Source organism: Onychostoma macrolepis, chromosome 17 (genome assembly GCF_012432095.1).
Source record: "Onychostoma macrolepis isolate SWU-2019 chromosome 17, ASM1243209v1, whole genome shotgun sequence".
In the NCBI taxonomy this organism is placed as follows: domain Eukaryota; kingdom Metazoa; phylum Chordata; class Actinopteri; order Cypriniformes; family Cyprinidae; genus Onychostoma; species Onychostoma macrolepis.
In genome coordinates this window covers 13,994,579-14,020,461 of record NC_081171.1, presented here as the reverse complement: position 1 = coordinate 14,020,461, position 25,883 = coordinate 13,994,579, and the positions used below count along the sequence as shown (strand labels likewise).

The 25,883-nt window shown below is 36.0% G+C and overlaps 1 protein-coding gene across 3 annotated transcripts in view; it reads right to left on the bottom strand.

Moving 5' to 3' along the window:
• Nucleotides 1–24,636, bottom strand: part of crybg1a (crystallin beta-gamma domain containing 1a) — a 40,909-nt gene extending 16,273 nt beyond the window's left edge. Inside the window, exons 1-3 of one of the 3 annotated variants that reach the window (XM_058748678.1) lie at nucleotides 24,198–24,636; nucleotides 6,340–6,486; nucleotides 477–1,684 (exon numbers count right to left, since the gene is read on the bottom strand). In XM_058748678.1, coding sequence (XP_058604661.1) covers nucleotides 477–1,684; nucleotides 6,340–6,447 — 1,316 coding nt within the window. In that variant the 5' untranslated portion in view covers nucleotides 6,448–6,486; nucleotides 24,198–24,636. Of the gene's footprint in view, nucleotides 1–476; nucleotides 1,685–4,059; nucleotides 4,474–6,339; nucleotides 6,487–24,197 lie in introns of those variants that run through there. The other 2 variants (XM_058748677.1, XM_058748679.1) reach the window with 2 other exon arrangements.
• Nucleotides 24,637–25,883: the final 1,247 nt, after the last annotated feature.

Sequence of the window (25,883 nt, the reverse complement as noted above, 5' to 3'; positions counted from 1 at the left end):
TTTTAACTTGAGCACCAAATCAGACTATTAGAATGTTTTCTAAAGGATCACGTGACACTGAAGACTTGATGCTCAATGGCTGCTGAACATTCAGCTTTACCATCACAGGAATATTTTACATTTTGAAATATATTTAAACACAAGAACAGTTATTTTAAATTGCAATAATATTTCATAATTTTACTGTTTTCACTGTATTTTTGATTAAACAAACGCAGCTTTAGTGAGCATAAGAGACTTCTTTCAAAAACATTTCAAAAATCTTACAGACCCCAATCCTTTGAACATTATACTATACTTACAACAGAAACCTAAATCTATGGAAATATCTTAGAGTCATTGTTTATCTCATACTCAAAATCATGGGAACCCAAGTATCATATTGCACATAGTAATCTGCACTGTACAGACTGAACAAAGGCCTCGCTGCTCAGTAACCCAACACAGACACACAAACACAACACAGAAGTACTTACATTTTCACCTTAACCTGCCGTACGTCCTGCGTTATATCCAAATTAGTCTCACTTTGAGTCTCTGTGTCAACTTGTTCTTCCCCGTCTAGGCTCGACTGAGAACCAACAAACACTCTTTTAGCAAAGACTTTCTCACTCTTCGACAGTTTCAAGCTTCTGCGTTTCTCTTCATTGCTCTCAGCATGCAGGCGTTTAGGAATAAAGCTGTCTCGAGTTTCCTCCTCTGGTGGTTCAGTGCTGTCTTTTGAAGCATGTAAGGTGAAGATGGCTTGCTGTGCAGCTCGAGAAGGAGCAGGAGTGTTGCTAGGAGCTGCACCGAGGGCAGAATAACTCTCGGCTGGGCTGGCCGGCGCAGGTTCTGTAGAAGAGAGTGAGTCAGTAATAGAGCTCTCACTCTCCTCCTCTGTCAGGTGAGTTTCCGCCCACACCGCTCTGTGTACTTGACCAGGTGAGAGAGATGATTGCACTGACCTCTCCTCTGCCTCAGGGGAAGTGGTATTCGTTGGGGCAAGAAGCTCATTATTGCTTTCTTGATTGCTTATTTTGCGTGATTTTCGTTTGCCGCTGTTTTTCTTCCCCATGCTTTCTGTTTCTGTCGGTTCTCCAGGCTGAATATCAGAGGATGATGAGTTTCTGGATGGTGATCCCAGAGTCACCCCAACCAACGCTGTGTAATTCCCACCGCCTGTGATGTTTTTTTTCAAAACTGTCTTTTTACTCTCTGTACCGCTTGAGACTGCGGAGGACTTTGGCGTGTCAGGGGTGTGTATAGGAGTGTCTGCACATTTCTTTATTGTAGTATCTGTTGTCTCCTCCAGGTACACCTTGAGCTTCTTGTTCACCTCCTTCACCAGATTCTCGGTCTTCTTGTCACTGGAGGTTTCAACCCTGCTCACCTTGAACACTTCCACCTCTTTTACACTCCCTCGTCCGCTACTGCCGCTGTCAGCAAAAGGCAAGTCTCCTCCATCTGCAACAATGGAGGCTACGCTACACAAACTGGGACTTCTATTCTCCGGCCCAAACACCGAATCGTCGATCTCTCTGTGTCGAGTCTGTCTCAGTTCATCTGATCCTGAGTACCTGGTTGGGCTGTTTGCCTCCGGTGACAAATTTTCATCCCTGTCATCCGATGTGGTTCTGCTTTTTTTCTTCCGGGTGAAAAAGCTTCCAATGCGGTTCAGAACTCCACCCTTCTCCTCAGAACTCTGGAACAACAAGAAAAGGAAAAACAGGTAAGAACATAAATAAATACAGATCTCAATTATAAAACTCTTATTAAACTTGAGCACTCGTGGCTGTGTTTAAAGTGTTGCAGATTTCAGTCAGAAATTAGTTTTTCCTTTTAGTTCCACTAGCTAAATTATGATAAAAGATTTTGGTAAAATAACACCAGAGAGCAATACACAAAAAATGTGAGTTTAGTGTATTTCTGTATTTCAGAGTCGTCTTATGACATTAACTGATTTGCTCTTTACTCGCTGAAAAGATGTAAAGAGTGCATTATTTGTATTCCCAACAGATTATCTTGTATTCTTGCTTCTGTATTCAACTTTGTAATTGGATGTTTATCTTTATTTACCACTAGAAAACCAAAGTATCTATGGTAACTGATGTTTGTTTCCCCCCACGTGTGAACAGAACTTCCTGGATGACTCTATCTAGACCGCACAGCTACTTTACGGTTTCAAGTTCAGTTATACATGATTATACTTAATTAGATTATAAATTGCATAACCTTAGTTATAGTATTAAGGCATTCAACATAAGATAGTCACACAATTATTCGAGAAATTATGTAAAATGTCTCGGGACAACTTGAGACATGTCCCAAAACATCCTCTTTAAAGACAATCTGTGAATTTCAAAATCTTAATGCCAGACCAACCCAAACTTGGCGAGCACTCAGAGAACCAGTGATGTACAAGAACATACAGTCAGCCGAGAACAAGAAGAAGCACCTCAACAGAACAATCAAGTCAACACAGAACCCTAATCAGATATTACATAGCCTTGAGATTCATAACGGTACAGCTGACATCCTTACTCTTACATCTTGGTAATATTAAATCCAACAAAATATTATATTCACAGCAACTGTTCCTTAAACAAAAATGTGAGAACTTGGTAGTACCACTGCATCAGTCATTATTAAGTGACAATGTAAAATTCTAAATATTCTATTTAACATTTCATTTTAAAATAAATTGAATAGAATATCATGACTGAAAAAAAGAGAGTAATGAAATACATTTAAGTCAGTTTAGTAATTAAATGTAAGGGGGCATCTGTCCCATCTTTCGGATACATAAACATAAATATTAGCAGCGCCACGTTGACAAGAACATAAATTCCACACACCCGCGGCAGTTATACGTTATGAAAAAAAATGTGCATATAAAAAAACTGAGAGCACCCGAGGTGAAATGACTAACCTCATACCTGGCCAATTCCCCGTTAATAATAAATGATCTTTTCCTCTACAGAGCAGTTCTCTCTGACACACGTTCCTCCCTGTCTTTACCTCCACCTACCAACTTCAGATGTCCGAATCCTGAACGAATCATTCTTTAGAGTCGATACCTTTTACTGAATCGGTTCACGAGACTGAACGATTCATTCATAAAACGATCTGAATCGGATCGAACCGAGCCTCATTAAAAAGGGAATCGTCTCTTTCGGATTTTACTGCTGGGGCGAAAATGAAGTTACTTTCTTACTGGAACTGGAAGGAGTAACTACCTAACTGAATCAACACGCATAGAAACGTTTTCAGCTGAGCGTTGTAAATGAATTTTATTGTTGTTGACTGCAACATTTAGTGTTTATGACTTTTTAATCATTGCTGCAACATATGAAGAGTTCAGATGCAACAGCCTCTAAGTGCCGTCTGAAATTTTCATCTAAAATGAGCATTTTTATCAGGCTCCTATGTTTGGGTTCAGTAATTTTACTCTTAATGGCAAAGTATAGGTCATTTTCTATGCAATTAAAGTGAAATAACTGAACATAAATATAGGAGAGTGATTAAAAATGCTCATTTTAGAAGAAAATTCCAGACGGCACTTAGAGGCTTTTGCATCTGAACTATAAACCGAGGACATGTTTTACTACAATAAGAAACATAACTAAAACATACTCGGACAAAAACATTCCAAACAAAAATAAACCGGCAGGTGACTTTAAAAGCAGAAATGTACCACGCCACGACGTAAAGCATCATTGAATCATTTTAAATCAGCTCTTTCAAATGAACTCTTCAAAAGAAGTGATTCACGGAATCACTGTAACTATCTCAAACTAGGACAAAGGCGGTGTCTCAAAACCGAGTGCTGCCTACCTAGACAGCACTTTGGGTATCATAAGCGTGTTCCCATTCAGCTCAGCACGCATTAAGATCCAAACAGCACTTTTGGAAAAAATGAGCGCGCATGTGAGACTCCAAACGTGCTTAGGTAGGCAGCTCACTATGTTTTGAGACAGTCAAAAACTCTGCAAAGCGCCATAAAACAGCGACAAAACAAAACAAAACAAAAAAACAGATACTTTCCCTTGACATATTATAAAATTTCTTTCTCCTTACCATTTTATCCAGCTGGAAATAAGGATCGAGTCTGTCTCTCTTATTGTTTTACATATGCACCAAAATCAGGACGCAGAAATCATTGTAAGCAGTCCAAAGTTCACAGCAATGAAAACAAGAAAAACAGCCGATCGTGTATAAATCCAGCTCGGTCCTCGATTACAATCGATATTCAGAGCGTCTGCTCATTCAGTCGCTGTTCAGTCGCAAACTGCATGAGCCAGAAAAATTTCAAAACTTTTTGAAGTCGAAATCATGTTCTGTTTACTTTGGTGGCGCCGGTCCAGGAGCATTGCAGGTTATGCCACATGCAAGCGAGTTCACTTTAGAGCTGTTGTGCAACTCAAAGTTAAACAACATTATTCATCCACAGTCAATGTATGAAAATCGACCACATCCAACCAAACGCCACACCCTTCCTCTCTATCCAGCGTGACTCTCCCTACAGACTACTGGACATTAATAAGGCCAAATAATACAACTAGTAATAATAATTATGTTATATTATTATTAAATTTTCTTATAATAGTTATATTTTTATTATTAAGTAACTTTATTATGTCACGTCTAATTAAATTATAAATTAAAAGATGATTAGAATACAAAAATATGGTGTTTTAATATTAACAATAATACCTGATAACAATTAATTACTTTACTGATTACATTTAATTAAATTCTCCATTGCAATTGTCAAATTTCTTCAAATTTCTACTTTCAACATTTAGTTGCATGTTCAGTCCCAAGTATGTGTGAGCCATTAACTTCACAGTCTGGTTGATCACAATCTGTCTCGCAAATTGTGCTTTGAGTATGACACTGAAAAGTAATACTGAATGAATATTCATTCAAAAAAACATATATTGCTGAAAAGCATTTTCTAAATAGCAGGAAACATAAACCGTAAGCAGAAGTTATTGCTAATATATTTTAAAAAGGGAAGGTGCGTTCTTTGTTTGGCATAACATGGTTATCCATAAAGGAATAAAACCTTGAAGTTCGCTTTGTTATGGACAACAGAAAGGCCAGCCCTCCTCAAGACTGCTATTGAGGACTTTGTTTGACTTAACTATTGTGTGACTTTGACTTTAGCTTTCTGTCAACTCAGAAGGTCAAACTGAACAGTCTAATTATATTTTCAACTGTAGTTATGGAAATCTTTAATAACAGACACCCAATATTTCAGATCTATTGCTTAGGTAATGAGCAACATGACTAAAGTGGACCATGCAGAAATTACAGCAGAATGCATGTGTGGGCAAATTGACGTTAAAATGTATATATTTGTATAAGGAAGAGTGATAATGATATTGCTAATATATAAAAGGATTTTGTGATGATATGTATAATATTTAATTATTATAATTTACATATTAACACATATTACATATAATATATAATATTTAATTATAAAATGTTTAAATCATATTAATATCCACATTTTCATAACAATTAAATGTTCACACACATTACAGCTTTACTGTATTAATGTTCTGTTTGTTGTGGTAAAGACAGTACTAGTACTAGTTTTTTAAGCTGTTGTTCACGCAGTTGTTAAGTCTGTGCGGCCCTCTGCAGGCTTGTTAAGGAATTCACAACACTGAAGTTAACTAGAGGTTTATGGAACTGAAACAGATCAGTTAATTGGTAAACTGAATATAAATAACTTTATATATATACTTATTTCAATAACATCAAACTTTTTTTTCTATAAACAAAATAATTATAAAAAAGTATATCTAACACATTTAGGGTGTTTCTTCACCAGTTGCTATTTACCAAGTATTTTCATGTAGTAAGTTAAACCATAGCACAAGAAACAGTTCACAGAACAAAGGATTCGACCAATGAGACTTTTCTACAAAAAACATCTGTGCAGAATTCAAAAAAGGACCACAAAGAACACAGAATACATTTCAGACAAATTCAGCGTCTGTTAGTGTTTGCCTCGTTGTACAGAGAGCTGTGACTGCTGTAATCTGATCCTCTGATGAAAGTAGAGCAGCAGTTGCCCAAGGCTAAAGCAAATTAGTCTCTGCACAGGAAATCCAGTCTACTTCCTCTTCCTTACAGTAAACTTTAGTGATGTAATTAAGATCAGTGTGTTCTTTTCCTTTAACAGGAAATGACGAAGTAGAGAGAATTTTAATACCTGTATATTACGTAAGGATTAAAACGCGTATCACCCATGTGATGTCCATATCATGTCCACTCCACAAGATCCACAGTCAAACATATAGAGACAGACAGAGTTACCCGGATCAGAATATCTCCACCTACCTTCCTGTGTTTGCGTTTGGGAGAAGATGGATCTTGAAGTGATGTGAGATCCAGGCTTAGCGTAGAATTAGACCGAGAGCGGACAGGGGTGGGGCAGGTGTCGGTCATCACATAGTCTCTGTTTGGATGCTCACCTGATCAAAACTCCTGCGGAACAGAGAAGCAATTGTTACTGTAGTCTGAAAGAGGACTGACTCCCAGATGCCCTAGTTTGCAATGGAGAAGTAAAGTATCAGTGTAAAAGATCGTAAGGGGATTGTATAAGATTGTATTTTGTTTTTCTGTATTATCTTGACAAAGACAAATCCATCACAGGATTAAAAAAAGGTAGTGTATGTATTAAAAAAAGGTACGTATCTCACAATTTTTTACATTTTCTGACAATTCTGAGTGTATATCTCTTTTTTTTCAGAACTGCGTGATATAAACTCACAATTCTGAGAAGAAAAGTCCAAATTGGGAATTATAATCTTGCAATTGCAAGAAAAAGGATCAGAATTGTGAGATAAAAAGTCACAATTACCTTTTTTGGAAGATGTAAACACGGGAAACAGGAAAATAACTTGCACGATTTAACTCAGAATTCAGAGGGAAAAAATGTGAGATAATATAGTGAATTTAATAATATAATAAATATTTTTTTACTTTTAAGAGTAATTGAATGTACCACAGGTTACACAGAAATATATAGAGAAATATAAAAATAGCACATAATAAATGTTAAAATGAATTAAGTGAATGTATTGCATATAGTTCCTGGAATAATGTGGTGTGGTGTCATGTTTTGAGGTTCAAAATTAGGCAGTCGTGGACTAATGGTTAGAGCGTCTGACTCGTAATCCAAAGGTCACAGGTTTGAGTCTCCGTACATAGTAGGAGGGGGGAGTGAATGTACAATGCTCCTCCACCTTCAATACCACGACTGAGGTGAGACCCTTGAACAAGGCACCGAACCCCCAACTGCTCCTCGGGTGACGTGGCAACAATGGCATCCCACTGTTCACAGTGTGTGTGTTTGTTGACTACTCACTGCTGTGTGTGCACTTGCAAAGTTTCATAAAACCCAATAAAAACTGTCCTAACAGAAGATTTCTCCATTCAGTGCAAACTGATCTAAACTTGGAAACTTCTCTAGGTATTGTTCCAGTTAACTATTGCGCAATTGAATCTGTTGCAACATGTAACCACCAGGGAGCAGTCTGAGATTAGTTTTGCTTAGTTGCACAAGTTTGCTACTGCCTTTTTCTTTCCTTAGTGCGTCTTCACTTGCAGAATGAATCTTGTGTGAGATATGGCACACCACACTGGCACAAAAAAAAAAGCTTTGGGAATCACCATACAGTCATTCTGCAAGACATTTTCTGTGACTCATTATGCAAAAAAAGATCAAATGATTAATGATTCAATATTTTTTTATTTGACTGTTAGAAATACAAGGGAGGTGCATAAATGGTTTGTACGCATCCTTTTCAACAAAACATGCAGCATTTGAATAAATAAAGTACCAAATGTAATCCAAATGACTTTGCAGACTTCGTAAAGACACTTTACAGCATAAACACAACTTGAACGCCATTCAGGGGAAATGACAAAAATGTTCTTTGACAGGTTCTGAAGCGAAGGCCTCATAGATCTTCTGCCTGCAGCATGTCTGATCAGCTGGGTGGTTCTGACCACAATCCAGTGTTCACGCTTGACTCATCACATCTAAAGAGTTCACATGAATTAAACTGTTTTGGTGTCGCATGCAGTAAATGGCTAATGATATTCTGGTTTCTTAATACAATCCAACAGCCCTGCTTCATCCTGCTAGTATTTGACAAACTATGGTAGGTTTAGACTTTTCAGGAATATTTTATTAAACCATCCTTCATATTGTTACCAGCACCCATCTGTTTAGCTATGGGTGAGAAGGGGTTAAAACTTCAGTTTCCTCTCTTGACTGTTTGAGCCCTCTGGGCAAAAGCAGAAATACATGATCTGGCATGTGTGTTAGTAAGGGAGGCCATGATCTCAGGGCTATGGATGCTAAAGCAAACAACCTGAGACGCCTGTGGATTGTCATATTTAATCTGAATAAACTCATATCCAGTTCAAGACTTTGTGTAATTTACAGATATCAATGAGGAGTCATTTCAGTGAATTCTGAATTTGTTTATTGTGTATGTGATGAACAGCAGGTGTCAATTTTCTATCTTTTTAGTCAACAAGCAATCCGTATAGGATGACCCATTAACACAGATTCTGAATGTAATGCATCCAATTTTGAAACATCGATACTGTGACTCCAATGTGTTACTGACTCTAAATCGCTGTTTCTCCAGTGCGACTGGCTGCACGAGCTTCATGATGACAGCTAATTCACGATTTACAAGACTCACTCACTGTAGGTTATCCTGTGCTTTAATAGGGTTACAAACTCTTTTCATGTTATATTAATGCCCCCCCCCCTGAACTAAAGGAATTGCTGATCTACAGTAGCTTATCTTCACCTGACTCACCTGGGTTCCAATGTATGTGACTAATAATAATGTGTATTGACCTGTCACATACAGTAAAATATTTTGATTATGTGTCATAAAAACACATGATCTTTTCATCCTAATTCATAAGCCTTGTTAAAAGTATCATTTTGTTATTTACTTCTTACTGAATAAAGCAAGCACCCACCCAATCACATCAGAGCACGTCACATGTGTCTAGTCAGAATTTGTCCCTGTCATAAATAACAGATGAGATCATTCGTCATTTAGATAAAATATTTAATAAATGCAGGAGTGGCAGAGCTTTGTGAATGACAGACATCTGAATCTCTGGAAATCTGTTGCGCATTCTGTGGAATTATGCTGCTGAGGCTGTGCACACCTATCAATAATACATGTACACAATAGTCTCTGTGAATAGAACTCTGTGAACGCTGCAACCAAACTGAACTGTTCAAGCACTGTTTTTCAGTCTCACATAACAAATCTCCATTACTGCTCTAGCAATCTTTCTTCCAATGAGCATGGAGATCTGCCAGCGTTTTTAAGTAGGCTAAACTGAATCTAAAAATATTCCAAAATAATATTTGTTAATTGAAATAAAATAGAAATATTAGATGGAAAGCTTTGAAAACTTAAAGTGCCGCTATTATGGATTTTTGAAAATTACCTTTCATGCAGTGTGTAACACAGCTCTAAGTGAATGAAAACATCCTGCAAAGTTTTAAATCTAAAAGTGCACCATGCATAAAGTTATTGTCTCTCAAAAGAAAGAGTCGACTCTGAATCATTGAAACGAGTTGAAACGTTTTTAAAATGAATCCCAAGCAGTTTCATGTTGACGTCAACATGAAACATTAGCATATTGCCCGCCCACTTGTTGGTCTTTTCGCGTTGGTCTGAATGCCACAAGGTGCCTCTTTTGGAGCGGTAAAAATAGCCGTTTCCCCGGTAACGCTGTACACAAAGCAGCACTGCACTCACAAATGCTGCTTTATCAGGCATTACAGGCATGATGAAATGAAAATGAGACCAATGGGACCAATCACTACAGATTAGTGTCAAGCAAAGGAGGGGCTTGGAAAAATGAATCGTTGAGTGAATCGTTTGGGAGTCGTTGAGCAAGTAAGGTAAAAAATAAATGCATATTATAAGACAATGAATGTGTTTTTTGACCTTGTATGCATGTCAACCTGTTATTGGGGACTCCCAAAACCAAAATATGAACCTTTCATTACACATAATAGCCTGGGCACTTTAAACAAAAATGAGAAATGTTGTCTTGGCAACAAACTGAAATAATATTTAAAGCTGCAGTCCATAAGTTTTGCCTCTTTGTTGCCATCTCAGTTTGAAAACCTGGAATTGCAGCTGCTTGCAGAATTATCTTCCTTGCAGAGGTGTGCTCCGGCACGGCTCCAGTGTGGATGAATCTAATGTTTTGAAGTGAATGTGTAGCTGTCAGTCACCGCGCCGGTGTGGAGATTTACTGTACTTCGCAATCACAGATTCTAGCCTACGTCTTGGAATATATGACCCAAATAAGAATTTTCATCGTATATTGCCATCTGAACAAGTAAATAACAAGTCTGCCACGTTTGCTCTGATCAACTGAGGAAAAAAACATTACAATAAATCGCGCTACCAATGGTGATTAAATCTAAAGATCGGTTAGCTCATATCACATCAAACCGTGCAAATTGTTATTATTGTTATACTTTTTTCTCAAATTATTAATGTTAACATTAGCATTGCGTGACTATGAGTATAGTGTGTATTAGCGTGTAGATTTCAATTTCTGTACAGTCTAATCTAATTGTCATGCCATTCGGATTTCATATTAATAAATTCTTTTAACCCAAAAAGCTAATTATGCTCCCTTCGAACTGGTTTTCTTTAAAATACAAATCTTATGTAATCCCAGCCTATCTGTAATCAGAAGCACATATAAAACTGGAATATAATTTAATTTCATTCACACGTGTTTCATAAACACATAATCCTTTCTGGATAACAATTACTAAAGCTTAAACCGAAATTAAATAATAATTTTAATAAACAATAATACTATTTTTTTTCTGTTGATTGTCTGTATGTGAATGCATATGAGTGTTTATGTTATAAGTTATAAGTGTGTCGTTATAACAAGTTGTTTTTGTTATGTAAACTTAAAATCAATAAAGATATTTTTTAAAAAAGGATTAAAAAAGAAAATCTGTATTTTCTACTGATGACATTTTTAATATTCAGATAAACAAAAATAAACCAGGCTCAGTTTTGGTGTTTTGGAAGATTATCACTAATATACAGATGAGAAAAAAAGGATTAATTACTTCCAACTGACGTGAGAGTAGTTCTGATCACCTAGTATAATTCATAAACCTTAGGGGACAAGAATTCACTAACAGGACATTGAAATGATCAAACTTGGACTGTAAATCTATAATTAAAGGGCTTTATGTTTTAGGAGAATGTATTTGAGAGGGTTGGGGTACTTTCAAGCAAGCAAGCAAATATTTGTGAGAGCTTTGTGCTACGACTAAGATCCACAGCAGAGGCTGCTCTTATTAAGACCGCTGCTCCGTCAGGAGCATTGGGCCACACCTAACTGTTACATAACACTGACATTCTGACCCAAATCCACACGCTTTCTGACCACCCCCCAGAGACATGGAAAATAGTCAGTGCTGCATCAGTTTCTTGTTAGTGTGTGTGTGTCCAGGTCATGTGTATAAAAGGGTTTTGTTTGTGAGTGTGCGCACAATGAAACCCAATGCCTTTGTGTACAAGGTCCACATTTTATGTTCATGTTTACATTCATCTGAGAGAGTGTGCCTTTTGTTCTCTGTTTTCTGTTATGGTTGTGTCTGAAATTACTACATAAACACACACCAGCTTATTTTTGACTCTCTTATAAAGCAATATTCTGCAATGCTTCATACTTATTAAAGAAGCATTAGCACAAATCCAGAACACAGCATTTAAAGGGACAGTTCACCAAAACAAATTACACTCGTGTCATTATTACTCACTCTTAAAGGGTTAGTTCGCCCATTTAAGACATGAAGTTGTATGCAATCCTTACCAGCACTATAGTGCATACACACTGACCCACCTTTTAGTCACCTCCCTGGTCAGAGTTCTGGCCGCTGGAAGTTTTTCAAGATAGTACTCCCGGTTGGTTTCGGGGCCTCAAAACTGTGCGTTTTACGTGAAAAATTATTTGCGTTTCAAAGCTTGAATAATTTACATCACAAAAAACACGCCTGACAAAATTCATACCTCAGTTTTAATCGGCACTATTTTCTTTCCATTTCTATCAATCCGCGCTGCTGTCAACGTCAACAGTGCGCACGTTCAGATCAGCTGTTCCATAGTGTTTACACAATCGAATGACAACGACATAAAAAGTAGAAAATGAACAATGGTGCAAACTTGTAAATTCCCAGGCTGTGACCACAAGAATGTGCCGGGATCACCGTTCAGATTCCATCATTTTCCAGTTTCGGATATAGCTACGAGACAGCTTTGGCTGGTTGCCATCGGCTACTCTGCGGGAGTTAAAATATCGAGAATCAAGGATTTCCGTGTGTGCAGTGCTCACTTCAGCGAAGACGATTACATCCCCAACCAAGGAGGAAAAAGAAAAAAAATGATTTTAAAGAGTTTTGCTGTACCAGTACCACGGGTAAGCTCTATTTACTAACTTTATGATCCAATGTCTAAACTGTACGGTAAACAAGCTGAAAATTACTTTCATCATCATCATCTGTTCCGTCTGACATTGTGCTAAAATTGGTTTCGTCATCAGAAGTTTCTTAGTCAGACATGTTGTCAGCGAGTCGCGCTATCAACAGCTGATCTGAACGTGAGCACTGTTGACGTTGACAGCAGCGCGGATTGATAGAAATGGAAAGAAAATAGTGCCGATTAAAACTGAGGTATGAATTTTGTCAGGCGTGTTTTTTGTGATGTAAATTAATCAAGCTTTGAAACGCAAATAATTTTTTCACGTAAAAACGCACAGTTTTGAGGCCCCGGAAACTAACCGGGAGTACTATCTTGAAAAACTTCCAGCGGCCAGAACTCTGTCCAGGGAGGTGACTAAAGGGTGGGTCAGTGTGTATGCACTATAGTGCTGGTAAGGATTGCATACAACTTCATGTCTTAAATGGGCGAACTAACCCTTTAAGTTGTTCCTGATCTTATAGCTTTCTTTCTTCTGTGAAACATAAAGGAGAAATGCACTGGCCAATATGTGTCATTTAAGAAAAGTAGATGGAGAGCCAAGCTGTTAAACTTTAAAATGTCAAAAAAATATTATAAAGGTATCATAAATGTTGTCCACATGACTCATGCAATTTATTCCAAGCCATACAATGTCTCTGTGTAAAGAACAGATCAAAAGGCATTCAATGCCGTTCATGTCATTTTAATGACAGCTTTTATGTTGCTTTTTTGTAATATTTGATGACAGATCCCAATTCACATTCGTTATATGGACAAACTCTATTATTTATTATTCTTTACTTAATTTGTGTTACACGGAAGAAAAAAAAATATTGGTTTGGAAAGACATGAAGGTGAATAAATTATTTTCATTTGGGTGAATTTTTCCTTTAAAATAAATGAGATCATAGTTAAATATAACTAGGAACAATAAATGTGACCAGAGACTCATCTGATGCATCTTTTGGCATCACGGTACAGGTGTCTAAACAACTGAATACACAAGAATGAGACAAATGACACATGATGAGCTGTTGCACACAGTATTAGCAGAGCCACACCCCTTCATCACATAAAACAGAACACACATCACATAGAGAGTATCAAACGCTTCCAGTGCAATCCTGAAATTCAGGATACAGGATGTGGATGTGACATGCATGGAAAGACAACAGGTGACATGAAATAATAACATTAAAAATGATTATACAATTTTTACATATATTAATGTTTTCTTAATTTCACTCAGTATTGGCAGGTGCTGCAAAACCTTAAACACAATTTTAGGCCGTGGTTGTTTTTCCTGAATAACAGTAGGAGTGTACATAAGAATATCTTTTGAAAACCGCATTGCATCATAACAGGCAACTCTGAATCACTAGATTCACAATGCGAGATGCTGAGCAGCCACTAGGGCTGTTTTGTGTTTTTAAAGAGCAGTAATGAGACCAAAAGGTCTCACCCTTGTTTTTATCTTGGGCTTCCATCGAACAGAATGATCTGAAGCTCCCATAACCTTTCAGGATGATTTCATTTACACACCCACACACCCACACACACACACACACACACACACACACACACACTCAAAGGTCACACTAAATATGGTGACGGTATTAAAACAATGTGGCCTGGTCGGTTTCACACCTTATTTTGAAAACATTTATTGAATCAGTTTTTCTTTTTAAATGATTATTGTCCCAAAGACAGAAATATTTTTGTGTGGTAATGAAGCGAAGAGTTAAATGTATAAATGTAAACTTCCACTGTGGCAGATGTAAAGCCATGATATTCTTTACGTAATAGACTGTAAACTGATTCACCCGTCATCACAAACAATTGAAGGCCATGACAAAGAGCTTCTGATGGAGACAGAGAAAAAGAGGGAAGAAATAAAAGAGGAAAGAAGAGAATGTCATTATATAACATCAGTGAATATGTATTTGGTGGAATACTTTCCAAGCATTTGTTAACTCTCCCTGTTATTGGCTACTGATACCAAGGAAAGCATCTACATAAAGAATTTGCATATATATTTAATCAAATGTATTTATTATAAAGAAATAAAATATAATTACAATATTTATAATATTAATATATTTCTTATTTGATCATTTGTGTGACTGACACTACTGGAATATATGTAGAAGGTTTAGGTGACTCGTTAAGGAGAGAGGTGTGATGAGATTAATGAGTTTAAAGGTGAATTGTTGTGATAACAGTCATAGTAATATTAATGATAACACTAAAGTTTTGAGTCTTAATGACTGTGCTGTGGGGGAACCTATGAGATATTTATATATCATTGCACTTGTATTTATATGGCACTCCAAGGTACTTGAAAAACATGTGGCAACAGCTGGTTCCACTGTTTGTTTAACAGTGATATTCTGACCTGTTTTAGTTTAAATCATAGTTTTAAAGAAAGCCATTCTGTTACTTTACTAATCCTCTCACATATATGCAGAAGAAAACCCACAGTCAGTCTTCTTTTTTATATCACAGTTTTAAAGAAAGTCATTTTGTTACTTTACTAATCCTCTCACATACACGCAGTACAAAAACAGCCAGTAGCCTGAACCATGTCAGATGTATGTATAGTTTGAGTTCCTAAGCCTTGCAAGCTAATTCCTTTCAGTGTCTTTCCTGTCAACACACGTCTCACTGTGTCTGCCTTCATCTCCCTGGGATTATGTGTCTTTTAGAATGTTTCAGCTTTTGGTTTTGAATTCATTACGTGATGGATGTCACTGAGTCTCCCCTCAGGATGTGGGTTTGATATCCCCAATAAAACCTGATTTAATGCAAACTGTGTAGAATGCAACACAAAGAATTTGAGAATCAAGTGACATACATTTCTTACAATAAATATGAGTATTTTCTCTCAGGTCTTTTTTTGTTTGTTTGTTTATAGTCTAGTATAGGGTTGTCATGAACAGAAATATGAAACAAACTAAATATCTTTCCACCCTTGATACACTCTGCAAAATAATGGTTCTTTAAGTGGCATCATTGGTTCCATCAAGAATCTTTACATTCATTGAACCTTTCCATTCCACAAAAAAGTTCTTTAGATTATTAAAATGTTATTCACAAGGTTCTTTTGGGAAACATAGAATGACATCTTCCCTGAGATACCATTATTTTTTATCAACCTTTAATCAGCGATTAATTAGTAAAGCCATTAGAATGCCATGGAAAAGTTCATTTATTTCAGTAATTCAACTCAAATTGTGAAACTCGTGTATTAAATAAATTCAATGCATACAGACTGAAGTAGTTTAAGTCTTTGGTTCTTTTAATTGTGATGATTTTGGCTCACATTTAACAAAAACCACTCCACTATCTCAACAAATTAGAATATGGTGACATGCCAATCAGCTAATCAACTCAAAACACCTGCAAAGGTTTCCTGAGCCTTCAAAATGGTCTCTCAGTTTGGTTCACTAGGCTACACAATCATGGGGAAGACTGCTGATCTGACAGTTGTCCAGAAGACAATCATTGACACCCTTCACAAGGAGGGTAAGCCACAAACATTCATTGCCAAAGAAGCTGGCTGTTCACAGAGTGCTGTATCCAAGCATGTTAACAGAAAGTTGAGTGGAAGGAAAAAGTGTGGAAGAAAAAGTTGCACAACCAACCGAGAGAACCGCAGCCTTATGAGGATTGTCAAGCAAAATCGATTCAAGAATTTGGGTGAACTTCTCAAGGAATGGACTGAGGCTGGGGTCAAGGCATCAAGAGCCACCACACACAGACGTGTCAAGGAATTTGGCTACAGTTGTCGTATTCCTCTTGTTAAGCCACTCCTGAACCACAGACAACGTCAGAGGCGTCTTACCTGGGCTAAGGAGAAGAAGAACTGGACTGTTGCCCAGTGGTCCAAAGTCCTCTTTTCAGATGAGAGCAAGTTTTGTATTTCATTTGGAAACCAAGGTCCTAGAGTCTGGAGGAAGGGTGGAGAAGCTCATAGCCCAAGTTGCTTGAAGTCCAGTGTTAAGTTTCCACAGTCTGTGATGATTTGGGGTGCAATGTCATCTGCTGGTGTTGGTCCATTGCGTTTTTTGAAAACCAAAGTCACTGGACCCGTTTACCAAGAAATTTTGGAGCACTTCATGCTTCCTTCTGCTGACCAGCTTTTTAAAGATGCTGATTTCATTTTTCCAGCAGGATTTGGCACCTACCCACACTGCCAAAAGCACCAAAAGTTGGTTAAATGAACTGGTTGGTGTGCTTGACTGGCCAGCAAACTCGCCAGACCTGAACCCCATAGAGAATCTTCACAATCATCCAAAATCATTACAATTAAAAGAAACAAAGACTTAAACTACTTCAGTCTGTGTGCATTGAATTTATTTAATACACGACTTTCACAATTTGAGCTGAATTACTGAAATAAATGAACTTTTCCATGACATTCTAATTTATTGAGCTGCACCTGTAGTTTGTGAGGGATTTACAGAATGGGACTAACACAATGGATTCTCATCTTCACATTATGGCAGTAAGGTTACAAATCTTTTAACAAATCTATTGATTTATTATTGTAGATGTAGTTAAATTACTATAATTACCATTGCACTCAATAACTGCATTTCTAACATACTAGAAGGTATTTTTAGTCACTGTAAATAGTCGTAAGTCAGTGCATGATTAGATTCAAGTGAAGCTGCCAGAGAATTGTCACTACTACAATTTTACTTAAAAAGCTACAGTATGCTGAACAAAAAAAAAAAATGTTATTTAAATTTACATTGTTTGTGTTTCAACCCTTTGGGCTGGAACACAATTTGAGCCTCTAACAACTAGAGGCTTTATTCAGTCAGAATTCTGTGAGATGTGTCTGGGCCGGTTGAAACATCTCTCAGTGATCATCTAACTCCTCTAAACAGATCACAGCCTAGTTATGTGTCAGCCTGTGCATTTCTGAAACCTTATAATCACATAAAGATAAGACAAAAATATGCATGATATGGGAAGAAATTACAAGATTAAAATATCGGTAGGAAGTTACCACAAAAAGAACCATAAATCAACTTGCAATAGCAAAAGCATCATTTACAAAAGAACTTCTTAATGCCAATGATATGGCAGACAATAAAAGAGTGCATTATTACAACTGAGCTTACAAAGCTGTTTTCTCACGTCTTTAAAAAGATTGCAAACAACATGAACAGTGTCAACTATCGCCCACTGAGGTTAGAGATAATAACTTCCAGCTTTTAAGCCTTCCTTTATTATTATTATTGCTATTACAAAAGGTGCTGACGAATCAGATTTTTAGTAATAGACTTTCCCCTCGAAAGTCACAGGGAATATAATAAACTGTATTCAAAGAATAAAAACAACTTCAGAACTGGTTTCCCTGGTTATATTAGGAACCTTTATTAACTCACAGCCTGTGATCAGACAGACATGTACAAATATACAAAAAGCATTATTATATAAACTGCAATGTGAAGGATTGATCAGCTTCTGTTTTATCTTGCTCACTGGGTCATTTCCCAATCACTCTTTGCACATTCCTGCAGCATGAGTCTATGTGCGAGCATGCAGAGCAGCCCAAGACAAAGAGCTTTTCAGACAAAAAGAGGGGTGAAAGTCAAGATAGAAACCCTCCAGCACTTTTCCCCAACTTATTACAAATACAGATACCAGAAGTGAAGAACTGGTGGTCTGTGATGATCGAAACGTTAGTGGCATGCCAACAAAACAACAATGTAGGTCACATCCTCTTCAGTACATTTGAATTTTTCCTCAAATAAAATAAAATAAAATGGTAACATTTTATAATCTCAGAAAAAAATGGTACAAAAGCTGTCACCGGGACAGTAACTTTTAAATATGTACACTTTAGTACCTTATTTACACCTAAAGCAGGCATCCTCAAATCTGGCCCACTCCTGCAGAGTTTAGCTCTAACCCTAATCAAACACAACTGAGCATGCTAATCAGAGTCTTCAAGATCATTAGAAAATCACAGGTAGGTGAGTTTGATCAGGGATGGAGCTAAACTCTGCAGCAGATCGGCCCTCCAGGGAAAGATTTGAGGAACCCTGCCCTAAAGGGTGCATAATAGTACCTTAAAAGTACATATTAGTACCAAAAGTGTACATATTAGCACCTTTTGAACAGGTGCTGCCCCAGTGACAGCTTCTGTACCTTTTTTCTGAGAGCGTATAATCCTGTATGTTAACATTAGTTAATGCAATAGACTACATGACATAATGCACATTACTTTTGCAGCATTTATTAATCAGGTCAGGGATAGGTTTATTTCTACATAAATGTATACATTTTGATTTTTTTATTGCATAAATTAACATTAGCTAATATATTTTAAACAAATTGAATTAAAAATTAATGCAAGTATATTTCTTGAATAAAAGCATGTTTTTCAGTGTTACTTTATGACATTCATTAATGTTAATAACTTTACTGTAGAGTGTTATCAGTAAAATGTTATTGTATATTGAACAATTAGATTTTCCTTGAGTCAAGTGTTCCGTCAAATATGCAAAAAAAAAAAAAAAAGTCAGCACTATAGTGTGTTGTTTATTTTTTGTGTTGCCTTGGCAGCAGCAAATTTAAAGTAGAAACTTGAATCATTTATCATGCCAAATCCAGAAAGAAACCCTGAAATGTGTCCAAACACATAGGTGCTTCGGGCAAAAAAGATTGTATCATTAAAGACAAGCTGCAAAACAATGGGGAAATATAGAGAAATAAAAGGAAGACCAATGTTCATGCTTAAAACTCATCTATGACTGTTCTGAGTGGAACAAATCACTTTTATTTCTGCTTTTCAAAACCGGTCACAGTGTTGCACATCCAGATGTTTGCCGACCACAGTGAGTCACTGCTCCTCCACAGCTTTCTAATATGCCAGTTTTAGAACAAATCTGGCAATGGTAACAATTACTCTGCTGAGATCCATCCATGCAAGATTTTTGCTTAACCAAACACACTGTATAGGTTTGGCTTTACTTGTGAGGGCCTACATTTTAAGTAGTCCTCACAAATATAGAGAAACGTCAAAAACAGACTTGCAAGGACATCTGAACTTGCCCATTTAAACAGCTTGTAAATAGGCCAAATCATCCTTAGATTTTTTATTGGCAAATTCTGTCTCAAATATTTGCTGCAAACAATGCAGCTTAAGATTTAAATGTAAAAGGTGTTGTAAATGCAAAACGTAAATTCCAAATGCCAAAATATGTTCTTTAAGTGGTAAGAAAATTAATTCGCAATTATAAAATACATTTTGGGTAAATGCAAAATGTATTTAAATATATATATATATATATATATATATATATATATATTTGCTTTATTGGCATGTTTTGTTTTAAATCTACTGATATCAACAGGTTTGTGTGATAATTAGGTTTAGATTTGGGAGTAGCAAAGATCACCTGTGTATAAAAAAACACTACATCTAAGAGCTGTCGTCCCTAATATAGTTCTCTTAGCATGTTTATGTCATGTCAACAAAGCTTCCAGGAATATCAGTCATCATTATAAAGAGCTGGGTTTTTCTCAACCCTCACTTGCCTGCAACACACACACACACGCCCTGCCCCCAGGCAACTTTAACCGTGAAGCTAACAGCAGCTCTTTCTCATTTCCAACTGATCAGTGTTTCCACACAGTGTGATCATAAAACGTTTTTAATAGCCTGAAAAGGTTAATGAACCTGCTGTGAGCCACTTTACATTCTCAAACACTTAGTGTTGCCAACTGTGAATGTTTATATGTGTTTTTCATTTCATTTCATGTATGTAATTTGCTTCTGTTGTACAGGTGATCCTAAATCTCACACACGCATTTTAGTTCATTTAGTGTTTGGTAGATGAATCCCTTTTTTAAAAATGTGTGTTGTACTTTGTTGCCTAAAACCTAAAGACAGAAAATAGTAAGTGTTCTGTTTGTACACAACAACCACTGACTTGCATGTAATGCTGGTTAAATTAACAATAACTGAGCCAATTGGCTGATGAATCAATAAATTAGTCAGTTTGTGAATTCAGTGTAATAATATAATTGTCTCTATAAATACTGTCTTGAAAATACTGTAATAGTCTTTGTTCTGAAGGCTGTGACTCTTGCCTACATTAGCAGGATATTCTCGCCAGTCTTCTTCATCTGCAGTCAGTGATGGCTTTACTTCCTTTAATATTTGCCTTTAACAAATGATGCATGTTATTATCTATAATCAAATCAAACTAGGCTGCTATTTTGTCTTGCTTACATCATCTGTTATGAAAGTAAGGCGACATATCACTTATAGCAGCATGCTTATTTAAGATTAAATACAAAACAAACTTTTCTATTTTGTTTTAGGATTAAACTGGTTCTGTGCAACAGAAAAAAATTGAAAAAAATTGTCTGGTGATTGAAAGTCGTCCATCCAACTGAACCCGTTTCTACTTCCTGCAGTGAAGCTAAGTATTATTTTGTTTATTCATATGATCAAAAATGAAGTTAAGCAGTCAGTATAGTAGAAAAAAGTTATTAGCATTGGAGAAACATCTCCAAAATACTCCAAAATGTACAGAAATCGTTAATTAGGGACAATAATAGTTATTTCAGGTCTTATTCCTGCATAAGCTCAGATCAATCAGTTCCAAAAAGAAATATAAAACCTGTCCTAATTTAAAGAAAATATGTTGATAACAAATTTTTATCTAATATTTTGCAATAACATAGCACGACAAAAAAATTATAAGCAATTTTTTGTAGACCAGTCATTTTTAATGGGAAAAAAATCTAAACAAAAAGCACAAAAATGATGAGCAAAGTCAGTAGGTTGTAGTACAAAGCGATAACATTAACCAGCATTTCTGCAGAAGGAAAATCCTCTCCAGAACACAACATGAGAGTTAAATGTTTTAAAAATGTTTTATCATGGTTAAGCGAACATTAAAAGAACATTCGATTTGATCATGTTGAAAACATTACTTTTTTGGAGCATTACTTTACAATGTTCTCTGGACATTTTGAAACAAGCAGCAACAATTTAAAAAATATCAGATGAACGCAAAATGTTTAATGAAGGATGTATAAATAATGTTTTTATGATAATGTTTTGAGAACATTACAGACCGTTCTATTAATTCTATTAATGTTACTGGAAGAACATTTGTTCATAACTTTGAAAGAACCTTGCCAGAAAGTTCTGAGAACATCCCGTTAGCTGGGATGTTGTTATTCTTCTGTGTTAACATGTAATCTGGAAAGAACAGATCACAAAATTATATGAAAGATTTCTTTATTTTAATTACTACTTAAGCACATGTGAGTCAGTTAATCCAAAAAAGCATCCAACTTGTGCAGGACGAAACCTGCTATCGAAATATAAGACAAAGGTAAGGTAAAATGTAAACTAGTCAAGCAAAATCTTTCAGCTTGAAAAGACAGAAGCATGTTTGTCTATTTAACGACATGTTCTCTACATCAAATCAAACAAAGCGTGATTACGCAAGATGAAAATAAATCAAGAGTGGGACTATAATGAACACTGCTGATTCTTGTCAGATTCTGCTTTTGTGTCCAAACCCTTGATTGTTCAACACAGACGAAGCCTTGCTGGAATTGTGGGATTGTTTGGGGAGGAATAAAGAGTGTTTTGAGCACTGGCTCAGTGGAAGGTGACTAGTCTTTGGCAAGTAATGATATAGCACATCTTAACCCAGAGTCACACAGGCTGATCAGCTCAATACAGATGCAGCAGTGTTGTGAGAGCTCTGAGAGAAAACTGACGAATCTTTCCATTGATTTATGGTACAGAATCCTGAAATATTTACAGGATGTCCTACCATTGTCTCCACTATGCAACATGGCAGTCCACTATATCACCATTTTTAACAGATAAACCCAATGTCTAATAAACTACACATACATTTGACAATGGTCCTTCAGTATATAAGGTCAATATAGTGTGACCACTAAATAAAAGTTCACATTGTCTACATTAAAATCAGTAATAAAATGAATGAATTGCACAAAAACATGCCAATGGCACATGTCATACAAATGCATACAGAGCCTGTTTAGGATTATGAAATGTAATCCCCTGAAAATAAATGTAATGCATTTTTTTTTTTTACATATTTTTTTGTAATTTCCAGTATTTCTGTATTTTCGAAATGATCCTTCGTATATTAGGGCACTAGTTTTTTCACAGACAAAAAAGTGGGATATATACGTGTGGCCAGCGTGGATTTGTTACAAACATTTATTTCATAAAGAGATTTCCTCCCATTTTCAATTGTTTTACTTCAATGAAAGATTAGGTTTTTGTGAATTCTTTGAATTAAAGATCAAAAGGATTAACAATGCAGACTTATTTTCACAGGCTTCTTTGTTCATATTTACCAAAGATGTCAATAATTCTGGCCATGACTTTACATAGGCTATACATATGTATCTCACAGTCAGTAAATTATGTTAAATAATGGTTTATTAAATAATGGTCATGAGGGAGGGGGAGCTTAATTGTCATGATTCAAATAATGTTTCAGTGTTTCATTGATGAATAATACTGCAGTAAGTATAAAACTATAACGTTTTAATGTCAGTGGAAATATGCCTGTTCTTGACAGGTTTTGAGATTCACACAAATTAAGATATGAATACATTAATCAAAGTTCAGTATTTATGAATCATGGCATTTCTAACATGAACGTACGATCAGCTGACCGTGTTTGTTAATGACTTATTATAGAAAGTTACCCTACCCTACCCTAAAGTGCTACCAAATCATTAATAACATTAAAATTAAACACCCTTATGAAGAAAAAAAGCCTTAGCTGGTTTAAGATTGTCTTCCAGTCTGACCAAGGAAAACAGGGCTCAAAACTTTTCTTGGACTATGGTGATATAATTTATATGCATGCATCTCTGAATGTTTTGAAGAAATTGGATGTAGTTTATCATGCTGCTTTACGATTTGTCACAGGTACAAGGGTCCGTACACATCACTGTAATTTATATGAAATGACAAATTGGACTTCCTTGTGCTTAAGGAGAAAAAAAAACATATGTTGATTTTTATTTTTAAAGCTTTAGTGGGTAAATTACCACAGTATATATCTAGTTTGTTGACATACTGCACAAATATTTATAATACCAGATCAACAGATAAACTTTTACTTAAGATGCCGATTTTTTATACAGAGATGGGTCGTTCTGCTTTTTCTAATTATGCTCCGTGTGTGTGGAATGAGCTTCAAGGTAAATTGCATAAGGAATCTGTACCATCTATTGCTACATTTAAAAATATTTTAAAGTCTGTTTATATAGAACAGTGTACATGTTTTAATAACTGACGAGGATTTGCATTGTTCTTTAGAAAATTGTGTTTTATGTTTGTTCATTGTGTGGTGATGTCTATCTCTTTGTAAATTTGTCCTTTGCTGCCTATCTTGACTAGGACTCCCTGGTAGAAGAGATATTGTATCTCAATGGGACTTTCCTGGTTAAATAAATAAATAAATAAAAACCGCTAAAACCCAGTGTAACTAATATCAGTGAGTGTGGAAATAAGGAGAGATGGCAGCATGTGGTGCTCATTCACAGATTTATTCCCATGACAGATATTCAGGGGAAACTGCATTAGAAATGAGGGGACAGATCACTCACCTGTGGTTGAACAGTTCTCCGGTACTAGTGAGAAACTCTTTATCTTTATTCCTCTTTTTGGACCTCCAGGTCGGGAAGCGTTTCTTCTTCTTCTCGCTGGGGCTGGTGGGCAGTGAGTCCAGGTATGAGGTGACATCTCCAGGGCTCGACGGTAAAGTCATGACCGAACCTCTGAAACTCTCTCGGTCGTCTTCTGGTGAAGTGCCCCACTGACCCACAGCCCTGTCAGCATCCCTGCTTTCCTTATCGAAGCTCTTTGACTTCCCAAATATTTTCTTAATTTTTGACTTTGATATGCTCATGTTTGAGTCTTTACGACATATACAAAGATGAAGTATACCTTTAGTCTTCCGGAAGTGTAAAAACTGAAAGTTTGAAACGCGCACGGTTTGTTTGGCGCGCGCTTGAGATTCGGTGTTATTCACGCGCTCCTGAAGCTCACGGGAGCGTGTTGGGCGGAGCTCGCACTTCAGCTTTGAACTCAGTGTACACTTTTCCCTTGTTAACGTCTTTCTGACAGAGCAAAAGTTGGTCTGAGCTGTAAAACCTCACGAATGTAAAATTTTTTAAAATAATATACTGAAACTGGAATATGACACAGACACCTAGTTTGTTCTGAATGTTCTGTTGTTAATTTACAGTGCTTGTTTAAATAAATCCCATCTCCAGTGTGGGACAACCATTGTAATTTGCTTTGAATGGAAAAAAGGTTATAGCGCCTCCTGGTGGTCATGCGTCTTAATACTTTAAAACACATCTATAACTCACAACTTGCAAAAATGAAAATTGTCATATTACAATACACAGTGAAGTTAATTTTTAAGAAATGTTCTAGATGTTTCTTTAAAAAAAATGTTCCTGTAACCTTTTACAGTTTATTTTGTTAACATTAGTTCAGTACTTTAGTTTAATGACTGATAGTTCTATATAAATTATTAATCTTAGTTAATGTTTATTTCAACATTCACAGATAGATTTTTACTAATCAAAATGTATTGGCATTAGTTAATGCACTGTGAACTAGCTCGAACAACTGTATTTTGATTAACTAACATGAATAAATACAAATTAATACATATTATATATATAAAAAAATCTGTAATGCTCATTGTTAGTTCATGTATTTATGTATAAACCAATGTTCACAAATGAGTTTGTTGTAAAGTGTTACCAATGTTCTAAACATAAAATGTTTTCTTAGGAATATGTTTTAGTTGGAAAACATTGGACAGGTTTTTCCGGTCTTCAATTTCACTTTTCATTCAGTTACTAAATTACATTAATCAAAAAATGACTATTTTTATAGAGAGAAAAAAAAAAAAAAATTTGATGAATTCAGTGAAGTGGTATTAATTGATTTGTCTAAACTAGCATATTATCACAATGCTAGTCAAAAGCTGACCTTCTCATGTAACTCTCAATCCCTCATTAAGGAATGGCTAAATAAAAGCTCTATACATTCATGTATTATATATTCATTCTGGATAAAAAGGTTTTTGTATCCATACTGCATGTGTGGTTATTCTTAACATTCAAGAGAAGGACTGACACAGACCAGGAAGAAACAAAGAGGGGGGAGTTTTGCCCTTCAAAGACAAAAATCTGTGACTGTCAGAAGTGTGAATGTGACAATCCAGTAATTAGTATAAAAGAGTATGGATATTTTATACCAAAATAATTCATACT